General features: G+C 44.6%; 2 protein-coding genes across 1 annotated transcript; one reads left to right on the top strand and one right to left on the bottom strand.

The window, feature by feature from the left end:
- Positions 1 to 22,881, bottom strand: part of LOC306660181 (protein prenyltransferase alpha subunit repeat-containing protein 1-like) — a 631,547-nt gene that overhangs the window by 162,233 nt on the left and 446,433 nt on the right.
- Positions 531 to 3,906, top strand: LOC306658932 (heterogeneous nuclear ribonucleoprotein L-like; the record flags this gene model as incomplete). The annotated part of the gene is made up of 3 exons (XM_079136218.1): positions 531 to 857; positions 907 to 1,291; positions 3,450 to 3,906. 3 exons carry the CDS (start codon positions 531 to 533, stop codon positions 3,506 to 3,508), a joined length of 771 nt encoding a protein of 256 aa, XP_078992344.1. The 3' UTR covers positions 3,509 to 3,906.

Here is a 22,881-nt window from a genome sequence, read left to right as displayed (position 1 = left end):
AAGAAATTTTCTCTTTGAGAGTGACACCCTCAATGACCTAATTACCTCCCTCCAGCCCCCACCTCAATGTTCTACCACCTTTCAATTTTACCCTGTTGGGGACATTTCCAGCACAGGAATGTTTGTGGGACACGCTTAAACAATATTGAACCAGTGTTCCGGTTTCAGGAGCTGACTTCCTGGAGGAACTCTGGTCCTGCTCACTGGTCCCCCTGGGCTGCACTGGCTGAGTCACACCCCTCTCACTGTGTCATGCTGAGGGACAGGATTTGCCCTCACTCTTTTCCCCCATGTTCCTCAGCCCTGGCATCCCAACAGGCTCCGGGCTACAGGTCCCACGCCCACCTCAGGGACCTAGCAGTCTCTGTAGTGGCCCCTCACACTTGCCTGTCACTGCCTTCTTCAGAGCTGCTCAGTGAAGTGCCGTTGAGAGAAAGAAGCAAGTTTTAAAAATTCGCTATCTTGAGAAGCGGCGTCGGCGGCTGGAGCAGAGGCAGCAGCCTGAGGAGCAGCTGAGGCGGTCGGGAGCGATGGTGAAGATGGCGGCGGCGGGCGGCGGAGGCGGCGGTGGCCGCTACTACGGCGGCGGCAGTGAGGGCGGCCGGGCTCCGAAACGGCTGAAGACTGACAACGCCGGCGACCAGCACGGAGGCGGTGGCGGCGGCGGTGGAGGAGCCGGGGCGGCGGGAGGCGGCGGTGGGGAGAACTACGATGACCCCCACAAAACCGCTGCCTCCCCAGTTGTCCACATCAGGGGCCTGATTGACGGTGTGGTAGAAGCTGATCTTGTGGAGGCGTTGCAGGAGTTTGGACCCATCAGCTATGTGGTGGTGATGCCTAAGAAGAGACAAGCACTGGTAGAATTTGAAGATGTGTTGGGGACTTGCAATGCAGTGAACTACGCAGCCGACAACCAAATCTATATTGCTGGTCACCCTGCTTTTGATCTCTCGCCCTGGGGACTCAGATGACTCCCGGAGCGTTAACAGCGTGCTTCTCTTTACCATCTTGAACCCCATATATTCCATAACCACGGATGTTCTTTACACTATCTGTAATCCTTGTGGTCCTGTCCAGAGAATTGTCATTTTCCGGAAGAATGGAGTCCAGGCCATGGTGGAATTTGACTCTGTGCAAAGTGCCCAACGGGCCAAGGCCTCGCTTAATGGGGCTGACATCTATTCTGGCTGTTGCACTCTGAAGATTGAATATGCAAAGCCTACACGCTTGAATGTGTTTAAGAATGATCAAGATACTTGGGACTACACAAACCCCAACCTCAGTGGACAAGGTAATCCTGACGGCCACTTTGTTCTAAACACACCTGCCTCGCCTTCACTCGACTAGTGCACTTCATAGACCTGGGCTCAGGGTTATGTAATGCCATTGGGCTCCCTATGGGCATGGGAGGGCCTTGGGGTCAGTTCTTGGAAAAGACACCCCAGTGATAAGAGGGCGAATGAGGGACCTGCGCAGGTCCTGCTTGGGGCCCTCTGAAGAGCTGAGGGTGCAGAGTCAAGGCCCAGGCTTGGACCAGGTGGGAATCATGGCTTCACTGAGGATGAAGCCTGGCAAGGGACTTAGAAACCAGTAGCAGCTCCCAGCTGGCTATTGCTGCTTTCCTTCTAGAGCCTGGTTAGGGTCACTGACTCTCACTCCCACTGGGCCAGGAATGGTCCTCTTGCTCTCTGCTGTTGAGAGGGTCTGGTTGTGGGGATGACAGATGGAGGAGGTGATGAGGGCTGCTGGACTTCGCAGCAGAACCTTTGAGCAAACTGACCTTGTGGAGGTCAGACATTCTGGATTGAACCAGGGCGGACACGCCACACCTCATTTGTATAGGGGACTCAACAGCTCTGCAGGGGGCCCAAATGGACTACCCCCTAGTCTGCCAAGAATGGTAGGCGGGAGAGGTGGAGGATTGCCTTTGAAAAGCAGCGGCACCCACTCTGAAAATCAGCAAGACCGTCCAAATCTTGGTCTGATTCGTCGAACTAGGCCATGGGCTGAGGGAGGAGGCTGGTTGCTGACATCGCAGAGGCGCTGGGAGCCAGAGGCCCCACTCCTAGGGAGGCCTGTTTTGCTCACCTTTGCAGCTGGGAAAGCAGTGGGCAGGGTGGGCTAGTCTCCCCAGGACCCTCACAATGGGCCCTGTGGGCCTGGCTGCTCCAAAGGTCAGAGGCAAATTGGTGACCAAGTGAATGTACCAGAGCGGGCAATGGCATTACATGACTGCTAACAGAAACATGGCAACCAACCATTTCTTCTCCAAGGAACATAAGTAGAAGATGTGCAGACCGGCAGGGGCTAGTGGCAGGGGCTGGCTGTGCATTGGTTTTGATGCCTCTCAGCTTTGGCCGCCCCAAGGCGGGGGCCCAAAAATCGAGGGCTGATGAGGTAACCTGGAGTGAGGGCGGTGCTTCGCCACCCCCTCAGGAACCATACTTCAGCGGCTCTGCCTCTGCACATTGCTCACCAACACACAGGGTAGAAAACCACTAGCTCTTCCTGGAGAGAACAGAACATGCAGCCTCCACCACGTCCCCAGAAACAGCCGCAGACTTGAGCTCACTACATCAAGAACACCACACCGCGCTCCAAGGAACAGCTACAAGCACAGAGACAGAGGCAGACAGAGACAAAGAGAGAAAGAAACGCAACATGGCAGCAGACACTGCTTTTTTATTAAACATTAAAAAAAAGTCAAAATCCAAGCAAACTTGAACCCAAGAATGTACACAGAAGTAGGAAACACAGAGAACAGAGCTCTCCCAGCCAGCCAGCGGTGCTCTTTTCGGAGAACGTTTCATAGACTGAAGTAGATTCCATGGGCCTCCAAGACAATAGGATCCTCTCTCCATTCCTCGCCATATGGGTTGCTTTTTTAAGTCCTTTGGTTTGGGGAGGGCCTTCTTTTTTTCTTTTCTGTTTTGATATTTTTATTTTTTCTGCAGTCATCGGCTGCCAACATAATCTGCACCAACTGGAGATCAGAAACAAACCAAAAAAAAAAAAAAAAAAGCTTAAACCACAACAACAACAACAACAACAAAAAAAAAAATAAAAAAACCAAAACAGACCTAAAACCAGACAGCCAAACAGCTCAAAGGCACACAGTTACCTGCTGGTGGGTAACCAGGCGCGCTCCCGAGGCCAAAAGTGTGGGCGTAGTGGGGCCACTGGCACACTTCATACCAGGAGACACGCACATGGAGCACTACACAGCCAGAAGCACCGAACTGCAGCACACAATGTGAGGAGTGACAACACGGAGGGACACTACCCACTGCATACACCTTCATTTCCACTTTCTGATATCTTCCGAGGACAGAACATCTGTGAGCCAATTTTGATTTAATCAAAACATTGACTTTTAAAACAATTCTTAAAAAAATGTAGCGAATGTGTACCGTAACTTGTATTTATGACTGTAAAACCATGTGATGCAGGGTCGCAGTGCATGTTTGATGGGACGCCATCTTTCAGAACTGTGCTAACTCACTGTTGAAGCGTCCAATGGTAAGAGAAAATACAGATTTGTTTTTTGTGACAAATGGACATTGTACTCTGTACTTCTGCTGTAAGTAGCCCTTTTCCATCTTTGTAATGACTTGACTGTTAAAAAACAAAACCCAGGCCAGGTGGCAGAAAAGGGCATTGGTTTCGAGCTCTGGGTTTTGGAGTCTGCCAGACCCGGTTCAAATCCTGGCCCAGCCATTAACTTGCTTTGTGACATTGAGCCAAAGTGTCTTTTAACTGCTCAGTTAAAAGGTAACTACTCAGTTTTTTTTATCTGTAAAATGGGGCTAAAGCATTAGTACCTACCTCATAGGGTTGTTGTGAGGAATTCAAGAAGCTGTGATGTCTGTAAAGCGTTTAGCCCAGTGTCTGCCACTTAAGCACTAAATTAATTTCTGTGTTAAAAAAAAAAAAAATTCGCTATCTTGTTTTCTTTTGAGGGGCAGGGATTTCTCTTCCTCCTACCCATTTTGTATCTTCTTCTGAATAGGTAAGGACGAATCCATCCCTTACCCCTAGCAAAATTTGCCTAATTGGATAACCATGGCTGTCATAGCAGGGTTGCAGGAGAGTTGGGGGAAAGGAAGCTGCCGGACTCGGGGCTGGAGAAGTGCCTCCAGGTGACTGCCATATGTATGCACCCTGCTGTTAATGCTTCCTCCTTAAGCCTTGGGGATGGGCAAGAGAGAGCTGGCTAGTGGGCAGAGGGCAAATCCAAGTTCTGGGTCTCTTCCAGATGGGACTGTTGGGGGAAATGGGACTTTGGTGCCCACCAGGCAGGCTGTGGGCACAGCGGGAAGGGTTGCAAATATATGATTAGTTAATGAAAACTTGGATTTTGCAGAAAGCAGTCAAATCTGTGGAAGAATGGCAGCTGCTGCATTGAACAGATGCCCCAGGAAAGCCCCCAGACTTGCAGAATCTGCGTATTTTCCTCACCCCTGCCTGGGAGGCCAGCGCAGAGCAGTCATTACAGGACTTTCCTGGAGGTATCAGGAAGCCAGCGAGGGTGATTTGTTTAGATTTGTCAGAATGGTTGTGGCTGCCAAATCACACAGACAGCTGCAGTCCATTGCTTCCTTCATGCTGCTCAATCCACGCCACGTCCTTTATCAACCACATCTCTGCTCCTCCCTGCGTGCCTTGGGAAATCATTGTGACTTCACGAAGAGTCAGAGTCCCGAGCCTGTTCCTTTTCTGCAACATTGCTGCGTTCATTCAACTGTATCAAAAGCTGGGAGCTGATAACCGACCACAGCTTCATGCTCTTCCCGACATTGGCAACTGTCTTTTGAATCCATGATGAACAATGGGCTGTGTGTGCTGCCTTCTCCATGGCGTGGCAAAGAGGAATCCAATTAGGTATGGACTGGAAATTCATTGTGATGGGAATTCTGTGGGCAACCTGGCTTTACCTGTCAAGAATTTCTTTGGATAAAAGCAAAAACTTTTTTCTTGAGTCAATTTTTTTGAGTTTCCAGATAGGGAAAGGGTGAAATCCAATTGCCATCTTTTTTTTTTTTTTTTTTTTTTAACAGAGTCCATCCACAATGATCATATTACTGATTATAGGAGGCTTTGAAATGGGAACAGAGCAGAGTTTGAAAGTTAGGTTACAGGAATGAGTTTCAGGGATTTCCCTCATTTGACTACCAACTTGGTTTAATCTTACCATAACTGGAAACTTGGAAATCATCTCTCAATCTTTTCGTTTTGTGGACAAGGAAACTAAAGTACAGGGAGGTGATTTACAGTCTTAAAGACTTAGGTCAGTAGCAGTGGTCTAAGGGTGCACTAATTACCAACTATATGGAGCGTCCAGGTATGCCAGTCATGTGCCCAGGCACCAAGCATACGGGGCACCTAGGTACACTAGTTATATATCCTGATGTACCATTAATGTTATCTGGTTGCAAACAATAGAAATCAACTCTAAATATCTTTCCTGGGAATTTATTTCAAATATTGGAAGGATATTGGAAGTTTTCAGAAATGGTGGAGAACCTGAAGAACTAGATCTGGAAGTAGGCTAGCAAAAAGACCTCTCTAGAAGGCTAGGAATGGGCTGTGTAATCAGGATCTGCCACTAGGAGCAGTCTGGTCAGGGCAGAAATGGCCTCAACTTTTTCACTCTCCATGTGCCTCTGCTGACTCTTTAGTGTCTGGGAGTGAGCATGTACATGGGTTAGCTTTGCTGTCTGTGTGCCAACCTGATGATGGCTTCCTGTGCCTCCCTGCCTAAGGACACTCTGTCTATGGGACAAAATCAGCCTATGACAGGGCAGGTCTGAAGAACGGAGGACTCAATTCCCCCAGAGTAACCCTCAGTGAGAGACAGGCATTGATGTGTAAATACCCCAGCTTCTGCTCCCTGAGAATGTCCCCACACATTCCCTCAAAGGCCCCCAAATGGGGGTGAGCCTCATTTGCCCATGGCACTAATGTGTTCATTAGGTTGCACATTCTTTCCTTGCAATTAAATGTGACCCAGGGACAAAGTTTGAATCAATGGGATGCAAATAAAGTGATAATGCACCTTCTAGGACAAGTCTTTCAAAACAGTTGCTTGTCTCCTTTCTCTCCTTCCATTTTCCTTTCTCCCCACCTGCCCTTAGGCTCACATAGAATATTCATAATCCTCCATTGGCCCAGATGGTCATCTGTTCAAACTACATTTGCCTTCATGTAATTAGTAACTTATTACTCAATACAAAAAGCAGAATTATGACAATAAGATACCTCTACTTCTGTGGTCCTTCCCCAGTCAACCTGCTTTCTTCCTCCTATATGAAACAATCAGCATCCTGAACCCTTATCCACCATTCCCTTACTTTCCTTAAAATTTTTAAATTTAAATTTTAGATTTTTCAGTTGGGGTTTGATCACAGAAACCAGACTATAGGAATGATATAGACACGGAATTTATTAAAGGAATTTGAGTATCTGAAATTACCAGAGTCAATTAAACCATTGTTTGTGGTTGATATTTTTGTATCTGGTACTGAGCCCCAGCCCAGGAGTCGGAGCAGCTGACCGACGGAGTTACTTCCATCAGGAGCTGAGGAGTAGGCTCAGCAGCTACCCCAGGAGCTGCACTCACTGGGCCAGCATTCAGAGGAGCAGAAGGAGAAGGCAGGGTTATCGGGATCCACCTGCTGACTGAGCCAGTGTGTTGGCCAGCAGGGTGGTGACAACATGCATGAGCTGCACTGGCCATCAGTACACTGGAGCCCACCTTCTGAACACTTCCTAGGCTACCTTCCAAATATCATGCCAAACATCTTGTGACCCTAGCTAACCAGAACTATGCAAGGAAAAGGAACTCTGGGACATGCACTTCCAGTTTAGCTCAGGTGACATAGCATGGACCCATCTACACTCATCCAATATATTCCTACGAAGTAAGTTTTTTAAAAAAGTTTAATTTCATAAACATATCATGTGATTATATGTATCAATCAGGACTACTTTTAAACTCAATCTTATATCATTAGGACTTATTATATTGCTTTGTATAGCTGCAGCTCATTCCTGTTGATTGCTTTATGATGTTCCATTATGTGAATATACCATAGTTTATCTAGTCACTCCCTTTGTGATGGGTATTTGGGTTGCTTCCAGTCTTTGCTATTGTGAACAGGGTTGCTATGGACATTCTTGTAGACATCTCCAGGTGTTCCTTGGCAAAAATCTCTCATAAATTTATGCCAGGAATAGAATTGCTGGCCAAAGGTAGGTGACCTTTCATCCAGGGACAGTCCCAGTTTTGCCTATTGGCCAAGAATGAATGTATATGTATATGTATATATGATGTAGTTCTTGATCTTCCCATTTTCAGTTTATTTTCGCTTTCTTCTGGCAAAGAGAAGTTCTTAATTTTAATACAGGGAAATTTGTTAATTTAAAAAACAGTACTTTTGAGTATTTTTTAAGAAATCCTACTATATTTCAAAGTCTAAAAGGTATTTGTCTATGATTTTTTACGAAGAGTTTTAAAGTTTATCTTTTGTTGTTAAACTCTTTCATCTGGAACTAATTTGGTATATGGTGTGATGTGGGGATCCAATTTCATATTTTTCTGTATGTATAACCTTTTTTATCCAGCTGTATTTATTTTCCCACTGATCTGGCAGACCACCTCTGTTATATAACAAATTTCCATACGTGTGTGTCTGTTTTTGAGCTCTTTATTTTATTCTATGGTCTAGTTGTCCCAGTGCCAATACCATCCTGTCTTAATTACTGTAGTTTTACAAAAAAAAACATGTTATCTGATAGAACAAGTCTTCCCTCAGTGCTCATCTTCTTGATGAAAGTCCTGGCTGTTTTTTCTCTTTTACTATTTCATATAAATTTTAGAATCAGCTTATCAAGTTCCATGAAAACACATGTTAGCAGTTTTGTGAAACTTATTGAAATAGGGAGATGAAAAATACTCTGCTATTGTCTTCCTTATTCACATGTGATGTACCCTTCAAGTAATTTGGGTCACTTTACTGCCTATTAATAAAATATTGTAATTCTCTCTGTAGAGGACTTGAATATATTTTTTGTGGTTCTTTTGGGGTTTCTTGGTATCTTTTGAAACTATTGTAAATGTTGTCTTCTTTTTACTCTTTCTGGTTGTTTTATTCAAGGGTACAGAAATGCAATTGACTTTATGCTAAATTTTTTATTCATCCTAATAATTTGCTCAGGGATCCGTTTTGCTCTTTTGTGCAAATAATTAAAACATCTGAAATAGTGATATTCTATTTCTTTCCTTTTCAGTCCTCCTCTTTTTGTGCTAGGCAGAACCATCAAGACCATGTGAATAGAAGTAAGACTGGGCTATGCTGTCTCTTTTTTATTTTAAAAGGAATTATTATAATGTTTTCCCATTTAGGATGATTTTTTTTTTTTTTTTTTTTTTTTTTTTTTTTAGAGTGGAAAATGCAGCTTTATTAAAGAAAGTAAAAGCCAGACTTCTCCTGGGTGGAAGAAGGGGACCCAAAGGCGGAATCCGTGGGATGAGCAAATCCTGTCCTTTTTATGGGTTTATTCTCCCATTCTCTCCCCCTTATCTCTTTCCTTCCTGCCTACAGGTTAGGCCTGGTTTGCAGGTGAGAAGCGGATGGGGCAGGGGAGGGCCAAAGTGACTCAGGCAGGTAAGGGCCCAGGGGGCATTAATTAGCATCTCCTTGCTGCAGTCTCTGACAAGGGCAGGTAAATTTGGTTTATAGGATGATGTTTTAAAGTGTTGTTTTTATAGATACTCTTTATCAGACTAAGAAATTTCCTCTATTATTAATTTGCTAAGTTTTTCCTTTTGAAAAATATTTTGTGATTAAATATATAAAACAGATTTTGTCATTTTAACTATTTCAAAATGTACAATTCAGTGACCATAAATCACCTTCACAATATTGTGCTAACATCACCACTATCTATTTCCAAAACTTTTTCATCATCCCTAAGAGAAACTCATAGCTCAAAACCAATAATACCCCATTTTCCCTTTCCCCTCCAGCCCTGGTAACCTGTTATACTTTCTCTCTTTATTAAGTTGCCTACTTGAGGTACATAAGTGGAATTCACATAAGTGGAACCACATAACGTGTGAATTTTTGTGAGTGGCTTCTTTCACTGAACATGTTTTCAAGGTTCATCCATGTTATAGCATGTACCAAAATTTCATTTTATTTACTTTTTATTCTTTTTTTTGGCTGGTATCTATTTCATATGTATATGCCTATATATGAACTATTATATATCCCATATTTTGTTTATCCATTCATCTGCTGATGGGGGGTTGGGTTGTTTCTACCTTTTGGCTACTGTGAAGAATTCTGCAATGAGAGTTCCTTTTTCAGTCATGAATTTTTGTTGAATTTTATAAATGCTTTGTTTTCATCTGCTGAAATGATCATGTGTCTATATCTTCATTTAAGCTGGTAATATGTGAATGACATTTTAAATCATGCAGGCTATCAATCATTTTACTTCCCATGCACCCGTTCTCAAGAGGTTACCGAAGGTTGTACTTCATCAAACCCAAGTATAAACTAAGAAAGAGGAAGACACAGGAGGTAGGGAATAGGAGAGCTAATAAAGGAGAAGGAAGAAGGGAACTACCGGGATCATTGTGATAGCCATATGCCTATAAGTGAGGAATTGAAGCCAACCTGGCACAGGTAGGAGGACCCAGGAGATATTTAATAATTAATAAATTAAAATTGAGAATCTTTCCATTGGATCCAAACATATTGAGAGGAGGGGTTGGATTAGTGGCAACAATATTGATACCAGAAAGCAAAATGAGATGACTATTAACTTCAGACAAAACAAAAATGTGTGCAGGCAAGGAAAAGTATACATAGGACAGTCCATGGCTCATCTATAAATAGAATATACTTAGTAATAGATACAAATGCAGAATATTAATCTACCCCAAATGTGATTAATGTCTTAGAGAATTGGTGGGCCGGAGTGGTGCTTGTGTGTGGTAGGGGTGGAAGCATTTGGCAGAAAAGAGCTACATTCTCATCTTCCCTAGTGGGAAGCCCATGCATAATGCCTAAAGCAGACCAATCAGGAATTAGAAATACACACATATTATTGATTGATATGGACATAAAGACCTGAATACCTAATGGAAAGAATTGAAACTAGTCGTCTTGGGGAAGGAAAGTATGGGCAGTTACCGCCATTTGTGGCAACAGTAAGTGTAACAAAACTATTTGACTCCTCAAATTATTTTCTTACGTAATTTTGTCAAAAACTACATTAAAAGGTAAGTGGCTTCCTCTCTATCATGCCCACATTTAATCTAATGTACTTCCAGAACATACCTCAAATCCATCCACTTCTTCCACCTCCTTTGCCTATGTGACTCTCTCAACTTTTGTCTACATCAAAGTCAAGTTGGAAAAGACTATTTGAAAAAGCTATTTATGATTATGAGAAGTCAAGGTTTAATACTATCTCACAGAAAAAAAAAAATATGCTCATAGGCAGTCCTCAGCCCCCTGCCTCTACCCCTGAATGGACACCCTTTCCCCCTCCTTTCCTACTTCAGTGAGACAGGTGCAGCTGCTCTTGCCTGAGGACCAGTTCTTCATCTGTTGTCAGCCTCTTCAGGCTCCTCAGGCAGTTCACCTTCTTGGTCATGTCCTTTCCCTCTCTACTGACCCTCCCCTTCACATGAGCATTTCCATATGCATCCATCTCTATTTTTTTAAAAGCCCTCCCTTTAGCATTGTGCTCCTTTAAACTATTATCCTCCTCTTTTCCTTCATCATTTATTTATCCACTGAGTCTTCGTTGAGTGCTTACCATGTGTCAGTCACTGTTTAGGTCTGGGGTCTGTTCCCTGTCCTCACAATACTTAGAGTTGTTGAGCTTGTGGTCTAGTTGAGTGAGTATCCACACAAATAATTCATTGCATTTGTGTTAGGTGATAAAGAGGAGCCACCAGGGTGCAGGAGAATGTAATGCTATCATTGAACCTCACAGGTAACTGGGGGAGACGGAGAAACCTTCTCTGATGTTAAGCTGAGCCTTAAAGGATGAGCAGGGATTGACAGGCTGGGGATTGAGGTGGGGGAGGGAAGAGAGAACTCTAGGCAGACTCACTGTAGGGGAGTCCTTGAGTTTGGAAGGGGACCTGAAAGAGAGACCATGTGGCTCTGCCACATGAGCCAGGGGTTGATGGCACCAGGTCAGTTTGTGAAGAGAGTGGGTGGAGAAGGGGCCACTTTAGACCTCAGTGAGAGTTGGGATTTTAGCCTAAGCTCTTGGACAGTTTTCAACATCCATTTTCTTACCCTATATTCATTCCCAGCTCACCAATCTGGCTCTCACCCCAGTGAAAGTTCTTTTTTTAGGCTACTAATGAGCTCTGTTGCTAAGTTCAGTGAACAAATTTAAAAAAGAAGTAAGTCACTTCATTTAATTCAGCAACTGTTGAGTTCTAGGCACTGGGAATACTACTTCCTGCCACCAGTTGACCCTATTGACTTTTCTTTTCTTTTTTTTTTTTTTTAAATTTCAGTTTGGTTTATTAAAAACAAAAAAACAAAAAAGCATCGAAAGCCCAAGTTAAAAAAAAAAAAAATTAAAGAGCATTCTCTTAGTAACAAAAGTTAAACAGAGAGGAAGGTGAAAATCATAAATAACAATTAAGGATCCATAGTTTTTGATGGTAAGCATAAGAAACCATCTTTTAAAAGATTAACACCCCAGGCACTGATGTGGTCAGAAAGACAAAAATGTATCTTGTGTTTTCAGACTTTGGTTAGTCCCACGGATCTTCAATTATAAGAAAACTATACTGACAAAATTTTAATTTAATAACTATAGATCAAAGGAAACTATCACTGACTTTATGTATCATTTAATCTCCAAAACTCACCATCCGACTTTAGAGATGAGGTTACTGAGGCTCAGAAAATCTCCCAAGATCAAGTTAACTAGTTAAGGGTCAATTTCCCTTAACTGGGAACTGTCAACACCTTAAAGCTCTAAAGTTATTTTATTCTCATGTGTTTACTCTGAACTCATTAAAGATTTGAGAAAGTAAGACTACCAAGTCAACCTTTACCACTTAGTCTTACATTTCGGAGTGTGCATGTACATGCTTTCAGAATCAAACACCTTCTGTTTACTATTTACAAACTGTATGAAAAATACATAAACAAACCTCATCCTCACAGAGCTTGTCAGAAGAACACAACAGAACAGGATTGTTACAATCTGGATGTGTTACAGAAGAGTAAATGTTGAAAATATAAGTAGCTTATCTAAAATGTTCTTGACCGGGCTTTGATAACTATGCTTAAAAGACCCTTTACTAATGTTGGGAGATAAAGAACAAAGGGAGGGAAATTAGAAGTGACATTTTCGTAATGAATCATTTTATCACTTTATCAATCTTGCCAGACTCCAACTACTCATTTGGTGTTGAGGGTTGTGGATTTTTACTTGCTTAATAAAATGTAGGTAATATAAACATTTATTAAAACAATGTTTTAACTAGAAGCAAGGATCAAACGGGCAGCTTGAGGGACAAATCAGAATGTCTAAGTAATTGGCAGTGCAGATCAGGAAGGAGCGCTAGTCTACGGCGAACAAAGGCTACCATTCCTGATATATTTCACTACTGAAGCAAAAACTAAAACAACAAAAAGACCAAGCCTTTCAGGTATAAGCATCGTGCAACTTCTCTCAATTTTTGTCCATCTCATTGGGGAACGTCAGGTAAACCCTCCTGGAGTCCCTTAACTCTATCTTCTCATTTCACTATCTCTAGGGTTATTTCCCCGCTTCTAGAATGATAGAGAACACATGTTGTAAAATAAAGGGGAACAACCTTCAAAGTCTGTGGCAATTTCTCATTTGATCGGCCCAAGTCGGAAATCGGATTCCGAAAGCCTCAAGTTCCGATTCCCACAAGTCGCTCCCGCCTCTGAGCAACTCCAACTCCAATTACCGCTCAGTCCGGCCGGGCCCGGAGACCGCGGCGCGCTGGACAGGGCGTTCCACCGCAGCTCGACCCTCCCTCCCACGATCCCACCCCGCTCCGGCGGTCTTCACCACTTATACCGCGGTGGAGGCGCTCCCCGCCACCCCTAGATCAAAAGGCTGTCCCTCTGGGGAGAGCGAAGAGATGAAGGTTCATTCTGGAAGGCTCTGAACACTTGGAGCGCCGGGCAGCTGCCGTCAGAAGCTGCATGGCATGAGTGAAGGACGGGTCGAGCGAGTCCTTCTCAGCCATGAGTTCGAGCAGGTACTTGTTCTCCGGCTCCATCTTGACCGAGGCCGTGGCTGAGGGGGGCAGCAGTGGGGTCGGTGCCGGCCCGCCCACTGTCGCGTCCTGACCTGTGGCCGAGGGCGGCAGCAGCGGTGGCGGCTGCGTGGCTGGTGAGGCCCGGGCGCCCCCTCGGGGCCCCCCTCCGCCTCCCCGGGACCGGTGAGGCAGCGGCGGCTGCCGAGACGGCGTCTGACGCACCGAGGGGTGGGCACCTGAGGGGTCCATGGAGCCGCTGCGGCCCGAGGACCGGGTCATGCGCGCGGCAGGATCGTCCCGGCGCTGCATCGGGGAGGATGTGCGAGCGAGAGAGCGAGCGAGGAAGCGACGCGGCAGAGGCCCGGGCGGCGGTTGGCAGGGGTAGGAGAGCGGGAGCGACCCTATTGACTTTTCTTGTGAATTATTTGCTTCTTCTGACGTTAGCATTTTTCTCCTGTTTCTAGTCTTTGGTCTGTTTCTAGTCTTGTCAGACTTTTCTTCGGCACACACTTTAATTGTCGGTGTTCCTATGGGACCTCTCCCGTGCTCTCTGCCCACACTACTAGACTTCTCTTAGTTCTTCAAATTCTCAGTTCTGTTCCTTTGCATATGCTACACCTTTTTTCTAAAATGCTTTCCCTTCCCACCCTGCCACTTCACTTGTTATTTCTACACACACTTCAGGTTCCGCTTGTCTGTAACCTCCCTCAGGAAGGGCTTCCCCAAAGTGGATTTATTAGCAAGGGGATGACAGTATCGGACAGAGTATTGTCTGCTATTGCTTCAAAAAGCTCACACGTCTTGAATCTCAAAGGTGGTCGCAGAGCCCAGACTTCTCTCCTGATGCACATATCAAACTACCTATACAACAACCATATTTGAATGTTCTTCTGACACTTAACAAAACAATATAGGACAAACTGAACTTATCTTCTATTTATTTAATTTGTTATTTTTAGATATATACATGACCATAGAGTATATTTTGACATATTATACTTACATGGAGTATAACTTCCCATTTTTATGGTTGTACAGATGTAGAATTACACTGGTGGTGTATTCATCTATGAACACAGGAAAGTTACGTCTGATTCATTCTACTGTCTCTCCCTTTCCCATCTCCCTTCCCTTTCCTTCACTCCCCCATCCGATCTGTGAACATCCCTCCCCACAGCCTACTGTGAGTCAGCGCCTGCATATCAGAGAGAACATTTGGCCTTTGGTTTTTTGGAATTGGCTGATTTCACTTAGCATGAGAGTCTTCAGTTCCATCCATTTACCAGCAAATACCATAATTTCATTCATCTTTTTGGCTGAGTAATATTCCATTGTGTATGTACCACATTTTTTTTTTTTTTTTTTATCCATTCATCTGTTGAAGGACACCTAGGTTGGTTCCATAGTTTAGTTATTGTGAACCGAGCTGCTATAAACATTATGTGGCTGTGTCACTATAGTATGCTGATTTTAAGTCCTCTGGGTATATAATCAAGAGTTGGATAACTGGGTCAAATGGGGCTCCATTCCAGGTTTTCTGAGGAATCTACGTACTGCTTTCCAGAGAGGTTGCACCCATTTGCAGTCTCACCAGCAATGTATGAGTGTGCCTTTTCCCTCACATCCTCACCAACATTTATTGTTATTTGTATTCTGGAGTGAGATGAGATCTCAGTACAGTTTAAATTTGTATTTCTCTAGTTGCTAAAGATGTTGAACATTTTTTCATACATTTGTTGTCCTTTCATATTTCTTCTTCTGTGAAGTGTCTGCTCAGTTCCTCTGCCCTTTTATTGATTGGGTTATTTGCTTTCTGTGTGTTAAGTTTTTTGAGTTCTTTATATATCCTGGAGACTAATGCTCTACCTGAGGTGCAGGTAGAAAAGATTTCTTCCATTCTCTAGGCTCTCTCTTCATGTTCTTAATTGTTTCCTTTGCTGTAAAGAAACTTTTTAGTTTTATACCATCCCATTTATCAATTCTTGATTTTACTTATTTTGCACTGTAGGAGTTTTGTTGAGAAATTCAGTTCCTAAGCCAAAATGATGGAGAGTGGGACCTACTTTTTCTCCTAGTAGGCACAGGTCTCTGGTCTAGTGCATAGGTCCTTGATCCATTTTGAGTTGTTTTCTGCAGGGTGTGAGATAGGGATCTAATTTCATTTTGTTACATATGGATTTCCAGTCTTCCCAGCACCATTTGTTGAAGAGGCTGTCTTTTCTCTAATGCACGTTTATGGTGCCTTTGTCTATGCACTCATCTTTCTTCTAAACCCCCCCCCCCGGGGTTCACTGTGTCTGTGAGTCATATGACCATCCACTTATCTACTTGAGCTAGCGTGTCATCAGGATTCATTTCCCTCAAACTCCTATCCATCCCATCACTAAGTCCTCTTGCTTCTCAATAACTGTCTTCTTTTCTCCATACCTTCTGGATTGTTTGGAATAGCTTCTAGCTGGTCTTTCCATCCATTATTACTCTTCTCTAATACATTGTCCACAATGCAGTTAAAGGTAACTTTGGAAAATGCAAACGTTTTCCCTCTCCTCTTTCAGATTCTGGTTTGGCTCCCCAGTGTGCTTAGAATAAATGCCACGCTCTTTGAAGTGATTTATGAGGCTCAGCATGATCTGTCTCCTCTCTCCGGTATCATCTCTCCTACTCTTTTCCCAGAACCCAGTCTAAGGATCAGTTTGGTTCTTCACTTTCTCTTGCCACTGGCAAGAACCCATTAACACTGTCTCTTGTATCAAGGTCTTTTTTTCCCCCCCTACTCTGCCCTATCTAATTCATTTGCTAAATCCTATTTATCCTTCACATCCCTGCTACTATGGTTTGGATGCCAAGTGTCTCCTCAGAAGCTCCTGTGTTAATGCAGGAATGTTCATTAGATTATGAGAGCCATAACCTAATCTGTCCATCCTAGTTTGAATGACCGGTTGGTAATCGTAGGCAGGTTGGGCATCATCAGGGGCATGCTCTAGAAGGGCACTTGTGCCCTGTGCCCCTTCTCTGCTGCCATGGGGGGAGTAGCTTCCCTCTGCCATGCCCTTGCCCCATGATATGCTGCCTCACCTTGGGCTCAGAGCAATGGAGTTGGCTATCTATGAACCCAGTCCTCTGAAACCATGAGCCCCAAATAAAATTTTCCTTCTCGAAGTGGTTCTTGGAAAAATAAAGCTAACTAGAACAACTGCTTTAGATGGCACTTCCATCAGACAGCCTTCTCCAACTCCCTTCTCCAAGACATGATGAGTGTTTCCTCCTATGACCTCCCAGTGGATCTTTAACTTCCTTCATTGTAGCAATTACTAAATCATGTAGCCAGGGACTTGTTTATTCCCCACAAGGCCATAAACTCCACTAAAACAGAATTGAGTCTGCCTAGTTCACCCTTGTATCCTCAGCCCGCAGTTCAGTGCCTGGCACTTGGTAATGCTCAGCAACTATTTCTCGGTGTTCTTTGGGACTTGGGGCTCATTTTCAGGGGTGAGCAGTGGTGATGAATGTTAAAAGTCCCATTTGCGGTCTCTCATTGTTTTTAAAACCCACTTGTGGCCTTCAATTGTTTTTAAGCCCTGGAGCACTAGAACTGATGGACCTCGTTGGTTTGCTCCAGATGTGCTGAGACTGAGTCATGTGTAAATGGGGAACCACATCAAAAGAGGAGGAAGATGGTGCCAGCTGACAGAGGCACCAAAGGCAGTGACGGGAGGGGGTGGCAATACAAAGCGGTGAGCTGCCCACAGGCGGCTGGCTCTGCTAACTTAACCGGGTTTGGTCTCATCTGCGACCACAATAATCTCATCAGGGAGGTTAGTAGGAAGTTCCCAGATCTTCTCAGAGGGATGTTCTCCAGGTGTGGTCCAGGTTCCCTGGTGGTCTGAAAAGCTGGTCTCCTGCAGGGTGAATGTTAAATGTTAAGCTTCTGTTGCTGGTGTGAATTAGTAATTACTTATGATGATCCTCGTTTGATGTCTCAGTCGCGAGGCCATTCTTCTCCCGAATTCTCCATTTCTTTTGGGATGGTGAGCAGGAGCTATGAGGGAGGTGTTTTTGGTCTCACTAAAGAGCATTGTGTGTGAGGAAGTTTGAGAACCAATGCTCAAAGGGCGAGTTGGCCAACAGAAGGACAGAAGCTGGGAAATCATCCCACGGTCTCTCGGTGGCCCTACAATTGTTCTTCACAGGGGCTGGCAGCTAGCCTTTAGCTTCCAGCTGCCTGGAGCGAAAATTGGAGGAGGAGAACTTGGAATTACTCAGAAAGTGTGTTTTTTCCTGAGGCTGCTGCATTGCAGCCACCATTAGGTCAGCAGGAAGCCTCTGTTGATGGCCGCGGTGATGAGGAGGGTAAATGAGTGCTTCCATCCATCTCAACAACTTTGGATTAGATTCTCTAATAGAAGGTGTCTGAGTTACTGTTGCCCCCTCTTTCTGCTCTGGAAAATTCACTCATTTACTTGGTCATCAGTACTTTTTGAGAAACTATTATGTGCTAGGCAAAATGGTAGTCTCTGAGATAATAATGATAAGGAAAATAGGCTTGGATCCCAACTTCACTGAGCTTACACTCTAGTGGGGAAGGTGAACATTAAATACGAAGATTCAGACAGACTGTGAATGACAAGTTGCGATGTTGCTCTGAAGTTACATATCAAGGCGCACTGAGCGAAAGAGGAACAAAGTAATTTTGATTGAGGGGTTAGGGAGGGTTCCTCTGTGAAAGGCCGAGAGGGGGAGAAGGAGCATTAGCAACATGTGCACTGGCTCTGGGGCTGGAAGAGGCTTCAGTACAGCTGAGGAAGATCAGTGGAGCTGGACCAAGTAGCCAGGGGAGATGGTGAGGAAGGTAGTGGTGGAGGGAGGGCAGAGGTCAGGCAATGCAGGTTCTCAAAGGTCATGTGAAGAATTTTATGCTCTATCCCAACAACAATAGGCAGCCGACAAAATGTTTTAAGCAGAAAATATTACACTTTTTAAAAAGATGACTTTGGCATCTTTGTGAGAATAAATAGGAGACAAAAGTGAAAGGGAGGAAGGAAAAAAGGAACCTGCAACACGAGTGACCTTGAAAATATTAGGAAAAAAAAAAAAGACCAGACACGACAGGTCACATATTGTGTGATTCTATTTATATGAAATGTCCAGAATAGCTAAATTTATAGAGACAGAAAGCAGATTAGTGGTTGCCTGGGGCGGGGAGATAAGAGAATGGAGAGCAATTGCTTCAGGGGTATGAGGTATCCTTCAGGGGGCAATAAAAAATCTTCTGGAACTAGATAGTGATGATAGTTGTCCAACATTGTGAATGCACTGAATGCCGTCGACTGTACCCTTTACAATGGTGAAAATGCTGAGTTTTATTTTGTTTTGTTTTTAACCACAAAGAAAGTACCTAATAAAAGAATGATAGCCAGAAGCCCAGTTCGGAAGCTATTGCCATGTTTCTGCTCTCTGTGAGAGCTAAGGGTGGTGTAGACTGGGTGGCGGGTGTGTGCATGGAGAGAAGTGAATGATTAGAGACATATTTAGGACATGTTTTAGTCAGCTTTTTCACTGCTGTCACAACAAAACCTGCCAAGAACAATTTTAAGGAGGAAAATTTTATTTAGGGGCTCACAGTTTTAGAGGTCTCAGTCCATAGATAGCTAGCTCCATTCTTCAGGGCTCAAGGTGAGGCAGAACACCATGGTGGAAGAGTGGAGTGAAGAGGAAGGTGGCTCATAGGATGATCAGACAGCAGAGAGAGAGGCCAAGCTCAGCTTACCAAACACATACCCAAAGGCATGTTCCCAGAGACCCACCTCCTCCAGCCACACCCTCTGCCTTCAGTTGTCACTCAGTTAATCCCTATGGGGCAATTAATTTGCTGATTGGGTTAATGCTCTCCAAACACAATCATTTCTCCTCTAAATCTTTCTGAATTGTCTCACACATGAGCATTTGGGGGACAGGGGCAGAGTGATATGGTTTGGATGTGAGGTATTCCCCAAAAGCTCATGTGTGAAACAATGTAAGAACATTCAGAGGTGAAATGATTGGGTTATGAGAGCCCTAACCTAATCAGAGAATTAATCCCCCAATAGGGATTAACACAGTGGTAACTAAGGTGGGTAGGGTATGGCTGGAGGAGGCGGGACATTGGGGCGTGCCTTTGGGGTATGTATTTGGTAAGCTGAGCTTAGTTTCCCTCTGCTTTCTGATCATCATGTGAGCCACTTCCTTCTACCACACTCTTCTGCCTCCCCTTGAGCCCTGAGGAATGGAGTCGGCTGTCTATGGACCTATGAAACTGTAAACTTTTCCTCCTCTACAATTGTTCTGGTCAGATCTTTTAGTTATAGCAGTGAAAAGCTGATTAAAACAGGACTAGAGATAAAAGTACTTGGTGATGGATTGGTGGTGGGGTGATAGAAAGAGATGTTTAAAGAATCGCTTCTAAGGTTTGGGCTTGGGCAACTAACTGGGCTGGAGAGCAGGTAGGTAGGAACACAAGGAAGAGCAGGTGTGGGCAGTGAAGGAGGAGGGCAGAGCCACAGCCTGGATTTGGACATGTTAGTTTGAGAGACCCATGAGCTGTCCAAGGGAGATGTCTGTTTGGCTGTGAGTCTATCAGCCTGGTGCTCAGGAAAGAGACCTGGGTGTGAGTGGTATATCTGGGAGCTATTGTATTTGAAGTGTTGAGAGTAAGTCCAGTCACTTTGGGAGGCTGTGGAGGTGAGAGAGGGGGAAGGGCCAAGTCTGAGCTGGAAGAAGCTGGAAGACAGGGAAGAACTAACAAGGAGATAAGGGGAGACCAGAGAGATTGATTGGAAGGAAGCCAGGAGAAGAGAGGTGTGCTGATGGGTAAGAAGATGGCGGCATCAGGAATATGCTATGCATTTCTGAGCAGAGATTATCAGTGAGAACACTAATCAACGTTTAAGGTTTTAGCATCTAAATGCTTTATATAACTTTTCTCAGTTGTCACAAGAACTCTATTATCCCACATTTTACAGATGAGGAAACTGAGACATCAAGGAGTTGAACTTCCCCGAGGTCCCACAGCTGGTGAGTGGTAGAGCCAGGTCTTCTTGCTGGTTTTCTGTAGTTCTGGATCCTCTACTCCTAATGGCTGCACCCGTAAGCTTGAGTCTTGGCCCAGATGGTTTAACCTTACTGTTGGTACATTGGAGCTTCAATGGGGATATCTCACCTTATTGGCAAATAAACATGAAACAGCTTTGTTTTTCCAATGACTTCTCCCTGCTGTGCTCTGTTGGCCATGGGCCCCTCCTCTCCTGCTGGGGTGACAAGCTCCCTGAGCAACTTCTCAGTTGGAAGTCATAATTTTTCACTCATTTCTCCTTGTTAGAACAGTTTCATTCTGGTTATTGGAATTTAAGCTCATTTATTTTGTAATTTCAACTTCAACCTTGGATTCTGTTAGGAGCTATTTGCTCCCTTCCAGCACTGGCAGACTTCAAGGCCCCATTGACTTGGACAGGCGGTGGGATGTCTCTGCTTTCTCATGTGCCCTACCTTTCCTATGCTTTGCCCTCTTTGGTGAGAGCACAGGGCAAGGCAGGGGAGAGGCTCTTCCTAGGCGATCGCCACTGAACAACTTCTTGTCTCTTTCCAGAAGGCCATTATGCTGGTGCAGCTTGCTGACCTTGGAACTGGTATGGAATGGAAACCCTACACAGCTCCCAAGGGCCTGTTGACGGGAGCTTGGCATCTTTCAAGCTTTGCAGGCTGGGATCGCCTGTTCCAGACATCCCCAATTGAAGGTTCAGTGCCACATTCCCCTGATGTTCCCGTGCCTCAGTGGTGTCAGGTAAGCCTTCAGCCCCAACCTTTGTGCTTTGTGGTCTCATGCCACATGTACACGCAGAGGTAGATCCACCTCTAGTTCTTCTAGACTCTGACACTCTCAGTCTGGCCATCCTTCCTCAGTCCTTGCTACCTGTGCAAGTTGAGAACTCCAAGGGCTAAGAGACCAGCCAAATAAGCCTCAGCTTCCCTTTCTTGCTGACACCCTCAAATGTGCAGAGTGAGTCTCTGAGGACCCACTCCCTGGGCCTGGGAATCCTCTTTCTTCTGATAGCCAGCCTCTCTGCATTCCATTGCTTCTCTTTCTTCTCGTGACGAGACCTGCAGCTGGTTCTGTGGTTTTGCCCCTGAGCTTCAGAGCTTCTTTAAATCTGGCCCTGGGAAATGTAGAACCTTCTTTTTCAATACAGATTGCTCTGGGTCTGGCATCATTTCTGTAACCTGCAAAAATTGGGAGGTCCCAGTTGGTGTCCCATACCAGCAGGTTACAGGGGACTGTGTTCCTTGCAGAAAGCTGGCTACCAATGTGTCTCTGGGGTCATTTTAACTTTTGGGTCCCAAACACCCATCAAGCATAGAAAGAGGCTGGGAACTGTCCCACCAGGCTGTCATGGAGTGCCACAAGGGATGCTCTTCTGGCCTTTTTAAACTTTTTTCATTCTGTTAGAGACAGGGAGCACCAATGATGTGCCAACAGTGGAGAGTGAGGGCCGCTGAGAGCTGTGGGCAGGGGCCTGGGACCACCTTTCTTCAGTCACTCTGAAAAAAAGAAAGGCAAATAGCTATAACTCCTTCCCCTGATACGAATCCAGCAGCTCTGCATGCACAGTGCCTGCCCCGACAGAAGCTTGTTTGATCCTGACAAGGACACAGTAAGGGATCCAGAATGTTTTACAAATATGGAATTTCAGAGGGTTTAAGCCATTTACCAACAGTCCCCCAGGAAGCAAGCGGCACTGACTGCAGACTCCACCTCTGGCACCGCTGGCTACTTGAGGAAGGGGTGAGCGTGAGAGGGAGACTGGAGAAAGTGTACGTGTGTGTAGTTGTGGGGACAGATGTTGGCTGTGTTGGTGCATGTGCTGCTTCATGAGCGTGCCTGTGTAGTCATTGCAGTAACGAGGCCTCATGTTGGAGTCCCTGGGGCTTGTAACAGATTTAATGACTTAGAGGTCACCTTCAATATACCAGAAAGATTGTTACAATGTGGCATTTGAGTTTAAATTCCATCTCTGACTAGCTGTGTGATGTTGGGCAAGTTACTTAACCTTTCTGAGTGTATTCCTTGTTGAAATGGTACCATCCTTTTAAAGTTTTGTGAGGACTGAAATAGCTAGTACATAAACTTCTCAATAATTGCTAGCTATTGTTATTATTAGTAGTACCATATTATTCCAATGCTGAGTAACATTCTTTTTTTTTTTTTTTTTTTTGTAAACAAATGGGATACATGTTGTTTCTCTGTTTGTACATGGCGTAAAGGCATACCATTTGTGTAATCATAAATTTACATAGAGCAATGTTGTTTGATTCATTCTGTTATTTTTTCCCTTCCCCCCACCCCTCCCACCCCTCTTTACCCTCTATACAGTAGTTCCTTCCTCCATACTTGCCCCCCTCCCTAACCCTAACTCTAACCCTTCCCTCCCCCCCATTATGTGTCATCCTCCACTTATCAGCGATATCATTCGTCCTTTGGCTTTTTGAGATCGGCCTATCTCACTTAGCATGATATTCTCCAATTTCATCCATTTGCCTGCAAATGTCATAATTTTATCATTCTT

This window comes from Sciurus vulgaris, assembly GCF_902686455.1.
Source record: "Sciurus vulgaris genome assembly, chromosome: 4".
Taxonomy (NCBI): domain Eukaryota; kingdom Metazoa; phylum Chordata; class Mammalia; order Rodentia; family Sciuridae; genus Sciurus; species Sciurus vulgaris.
Note: the sequence above shows the minus strand (reverse complement) of the source record. Positions and strands in the feature narration are given on the sequence as shown.